General features: G+C 42.8%; 2 protein-coding genes across 2 annotated transcripts in view; both read right to left on the bottom strand.

The window, feature by feature from the left end:
• Positions 1 to 4,355, bottom strand: part of zgc:112332 (retinol dehydrogenase 12) — an 8,471-nt gene extending 4,116 nt beyond the window's left edge. Inside the window, exons 1-4 of the mRNA XM_030348687.1 lie at positions 4,178 to 4,355; positions 3,316 to 3,431; positions 744 to 899; positions 320 to 424 (exon numbers count right to left, since the gene is read on the bottom strand). Of these exons, the coding sequence (XP_030204547.1) occupies positions 320 to 424; positions 744 to 899; positions 3,316 to 3,431; positions 4,178 to 4,188 (388 nt within the window). The 5' untranslated portion in view covers positions 4,189 to 4,355. The remainder of the gene's footprint in view (positions 1 to 319; positions 425 to 743; positions 900 to 3,315; positions 3,432 to 4,177) is intronic.
• A 464-nt stretch (positions 4,356 to 4,819) lies between these two features.
• Positions 4,820 to 5,000, bottom strand: part of LOC115537065 (retinol dehydrogenase 12) — a 3,526-nt gene continuing 3,345 nt past the window's right edge. Inside the window, exon 7 of the mRNA XM_030348686.1 lies at positions 4,820 to 5,000. This exon is cut by the window's right edge and continues 128 nt beyond it. The gene's annotated coding sequence lies outside the window, so the exon portion shown is untranslated.

Below are 5,000 nucleotides of genomic sequence, written 5' to 3'. Positions count from 1 at the left end.
GTGCACACGAAAAATGTGCGTCTGAACTTTGGTCGAGTTATGGTATGTTATATTTAGAGGGGACGCCTGAAGGACTGCAATTAGATATGGATGAATTGTATTGTGATAATAGTTGAAGGACGCTTCTGTAAAACTTCAACAAAATCAACACATTTTAGTGTTTTCTGAAAAGAATTCAATGACAATTATTTGCCGTATTCTGGGGAAAAACATTTTCAGTTGGGTTCATGTTTCCCTTTTATCAATTATACATGTACCAGAGTATAATATTACAAAATGTCAACGGACAAGAAACACCAGATGCTCTGTGGTCTCTCACCCAGATGGTTGACTCCCAGCTGCATCTCAAAGCCATCTGTTGTCTTAGAGTAAGGACACATCATGATGCCTGCATTGTTGATGAGGATGTCCACCTGCTTCTCCTCTGTGGGCACATACACACCCAAACACACACACACACACACACACACACACACACACACACACACACACAAAATAATGAATGTATATGGGGCTTTAACTTGAACTATGCAACTTTCAGTGCAGTCACCGCTTCCATCCAGTGTTACACTCCAGCCAAACTCTTCGTTCAACATGAAGGTCTCAAGAACAAAGCCCCATCCACCCACGGCTCAACCTACCCACCAATGCATTCTCATCTGCCCATTGTTCCGTGCAGAACGAATTAACAAAACCTTTCAATCAAAAGTACAAAGGGCAGGTTTTTGCTTTTTTAAACCCACCTCGATTAGTGACCTCAGCGAAGGCTCTGATGGACTTGGTGTCGGAGAGATCCAGTCGACGGATGGTGATGTTCTCATTGCCGGTGTCTGCCAGAATATCTTCCTTGGACTCTTCCGCCCTCTCCATGTCTCTGCACGCCATGACGACCCTTGCCCCTTGAGACGAGAGGTCAGGGGGTAAGGGTCAAAGTTTAGGAGCCTTTTGATGTGATGATACAAAGTTGATCTCCCTCTGTCTCAACCTCTATATCTCTCTATATGTGTATCAGGTTGTATGTCTTTATCTATATTTACACTTATATCTAATGTATTATATCTGTCTGACCTTCTGTCTGTCTGACTGTCCCGTCCGTCTACCTGCCTGCCTGTCGGATAAGTTCTGTGACTCCCATTGAAATTATCCTCCTGAAGTAAATGAAGCAATAAAAGTAAACAAATAAATATAATGACCCGATCACTAAGTGTAAATGTGCATAATGGAGTCAATCAGCTGGCAGTAAATGTCAAGAGAAGTTTGTTAATAAAGTAGCTAAACAGCAAGGCAATTGAAAGACCATTAGTGTTTATTGTGAAACATTTGTGTTTGTTAGTATATTTGGCCGTATATGATCGTGAGTGGACAAAATGTATTTTCGATTGATAAACAAAGACTGTTTTCATCCTACTTTTCACACTCCATTAAAAACAAAATCTCAATTTAAGTGGTGATGGGCTTCAAACATTCGAGATTTAAAAAGTTTTTGCAGGTTGAAGACATTAAAAGAGCCACTTTGAATGATGAATAAAGACGCTTTTTCTATTTGTTGCTTTAGTCTTCTCTTTTCCACACAACAAACGAAGCTGTGTCACACTCACCCATTCAGCCTTAATGATATAATTCCTCATTTACTCTCTCTGTCTCACTCTGTCCCTCTCTCTCTCTCACCAAACCACACAAATTAACAAAAAAGACGCACACATGCACATACGCACACACACAATGGCTACGAGGGCCAACAATTATGGGCCCATCTATCAGAGAGCGAGGTGCCCGCGTCCCATCAGAGTGTCTTTGTCTGCCTTCTGCGACTCACTCGTGGGGAGACTCCATCGTTCCCACATCTCCCCGACAAACAAGTCCTCATCGGCTCCTTGCTTCTCATTAAGGGCGAGAGTAAATGATAAACAAACAATGAGAGCTGCAATTAGTTGAGAGCCTTGTCAGGGGCAGCTGGGCGCTGACGTCAATCCCCCATGCACCAAGGGTAACACACTGTTGTGGTGGGCCATGAAAAATAACATGGATTTTATAGGATGATTACCATCTATAGGCCAACATTGTTGGCACATGTTTTAAACATGGCTGACATACTCAACACATGTTCCATGATTTCTCCGCACCGCATTTCTGTGAGAGGGGTTTGGGATGTGCGGTGGTTGGCCTCATTTCACTTTGTAAACTTTGTCTTCTACGGACACACACACACAAACGCTTTTTATTTCGGATCCCGTGCCAAGTATTTCAAGTGCGTCGATTAAGGACAAAGTGGGCTCCCTCTCCCCCCACTCTCCCTCCCTCCCTGACCCCTCTTCTGCTTCCTGTCTGGCGGGGGGAGGAGAGAGGGCGGGCGGGCGTTAAGAGTGGAGCCCCACAATGTGCGCTCTGTCCTCTGGTGCCCTCTTTATGGGTCGTCCCTTACCAGGACCTGGGGCCGGGTGACTGACTCTGTAATGGGCCCCATTTCAGAGCCCGGGGGGTTTTCAGCGGAAGACCTCGATGCTGGTTTAAACCCCCCGTCCCCTACTTTTAATGTGTGCATCCTGACTATAATAATCGTCGCGTAATGAACTGAACATGTTATCAACAGAATTAACATTGCAACGGCTGGTGTGATCCTCTTCACAGTGTCAGCAATAGAGGGATCTTTCAGAACAGAAGTAGGCACTCGAGCACAAAGGGAATGAGTAACAGAGTATCCAGTGGTCTGTTTGCCAGCCAGCAACATTGAGCTTCATCAGGCCTTAAATTACGACTGAGTTCAAACTTTCGTTGAGTGGAATACAGGCGGATATTCTCAATTCCTATTTAGAGCAGAATGCTTTGATATGATTAAATATTATTCATGGCACAGAGTAAAGTTCAACTGGAGACGAACCGGCAGAACAGGCCAGACAATTAGTAATTCCCAAATGTGTTTTCATCCGACCAGACACAGTCGGGGAAATGACTGGAATAAACAGTTTATGAATTAGATTGAAATTGATTGACACATAAAGAAAAACAAAGCGCACTATCAATCATGGAGTTTAGAACAAGAGGGAGGGGAGGGGGGGGGGGAAGAGAGAGAGAGAGAGAGAGAGAGAGAGAGAGAGAGAGAGAGAGAGAGAGAGAGAGAGAGAGAGAGAGAGAGAGAGAGAGAGAGAGAGAGAGAGAGAGAGAGAGAGAGAGAGAGAGAGAGAGAGAGATACTTGGACGGGAACATAGTCAGCTTAGTTGAATTTATGTTCATGAAATCCCTTCTAACAAACTCTTCCTTTTCCCTGTTCGGAACCGTTCCGCTAGTGATGGGTGTGACCGTGTACGCGGTAGTACCTCTCCTCGCCAGATCTCTGGTGGTCTCTCTACCGATGCCAGTGTTGGCTCCGGTGATGATAACAGTTTTCCCGTCCAAGCGCTCATCACATGTCCAGCGGTGGCAGCACACGTTCCTGAACAAAAACCACGTTAAAATACACACACAAATCAAACATCCTTCTTAACACGAACGTAGGGCCTATCATGTCTTCATTAGTTTCACTTTTGACAGGTAAAGATATATTTCAAACTTCAGTTTGAACAGTATTGACCGATGTAGGCCTACTAACCACAAGTGCCACCTGAGTATTCATACAGGAAGACATAGAATAAATGAGCCATAACTTTGAAACACTGTACACTGTTTAAAAACGAGGACCTGTTGTGTTTGTTGGTGTACTGTTGGATGCATTATGTCAAAAGTAGGCTTCATATGAGTTATTAATGTAGCCTAAATTAATAATTTGGTTAACTTTTTGTAATATTAAGGGGGATTTATGATGCTTTTTCTGAGAAAACAGAATTCGAATTGATTTAGTTATTTTGACAACAGAGAAGTCATTGGCTACAACAATAAAAAATATATACTTTCAAAGTGTGCTTTAGATCAAATTCCACATTGCTTTGGCCAAGGGTGTCCCCTCATATTTAACGCCAGATCTCGTGGTCAAGAGAATCATAATCCCCCTTTCAACCTCCCATTCACAGACAAACACACACACGTACACACACACACACACACACACACACACACACACACACACACACACACACACACACACACACACACACACACACACACACACACACACACACACACACACACACACACGCACACAACTTTACCTTACAGCGTTGCCTCGGTATTATATTGTCTTACCTGCAATACATACTTTCCTCTTGGATGTTTTGGGATCACAACAATAAACGCAAACGGGTCTTCGGGAACAAAACAAACCAACTCGCACCAATGTGGTTCTTACTGCAGTGATTCTCTTGAATAGGTTTAATCCAGGCGTTTCACCCCGCCCACCTGACTATCGGTCACAATGTGCAGCTTGGTGCAAACGGTGCGTAATTACGGACATTCCCACGGTGGCGAGAGTTACGCATGCGTAACCATCAACAGCATCGTCTCAAATATACGGCGTTTCGGTCATAATTTATTAGATTTAACACGATAGTCTATATCTTTTGTGAAAAAATGTAAATATTTCCCTAAGAAATCGACTGAAATATGTAAAAAGTTGAGGAAGGCTCTTTTTTCATTTTAGATGTAATGTGTCGTTCTAGGCACGGGGGGTCGTTCTTCACCAAGTAAAAACTAAAGTCCCAAGACGACCTCCCGCCACATTACCGCACTTGTTTGGTTTGAGAAGGGTAAACTATTATTTTGCTTTTGTTTTGCACCTTGGTCTCCATTCATATTAATCCAGATATTGAACATGCTCCTACGCTTGAGATAATTCACTCAGCGATGAAATATCGTTAAATAATCACATCAATTCAAAAACACAAGAGATGCTGCAGTGAAACGTGTTTATTTCCTTCATCACAACCCTCACATTATCTAACAGGATTTGGAATTTGAATATTTATTTTGGATTCAGACTTGTGTACACTTTTGGAAGCATGGCCTACTCCTAAATACATATTAGTCACATATCGTTAGAATTGAACATGTTTTTAATTATCTTTATGTG

This window comes from Gadus morhua, chromosome 23 (assembly GCF_902167405.1).
Source record: "Gadus morhua chromosome 23, gadMor3.0, whole genome shotgun sequence".
NCBI lineage: Eukaryota > Metazoa > Chordata > Actinopteri > Gadiformes > Gadidae > Gadus > Gadus morhua.
This window is presented reverse-complemented; position numbering and strand designations above follow the sequence as displayed.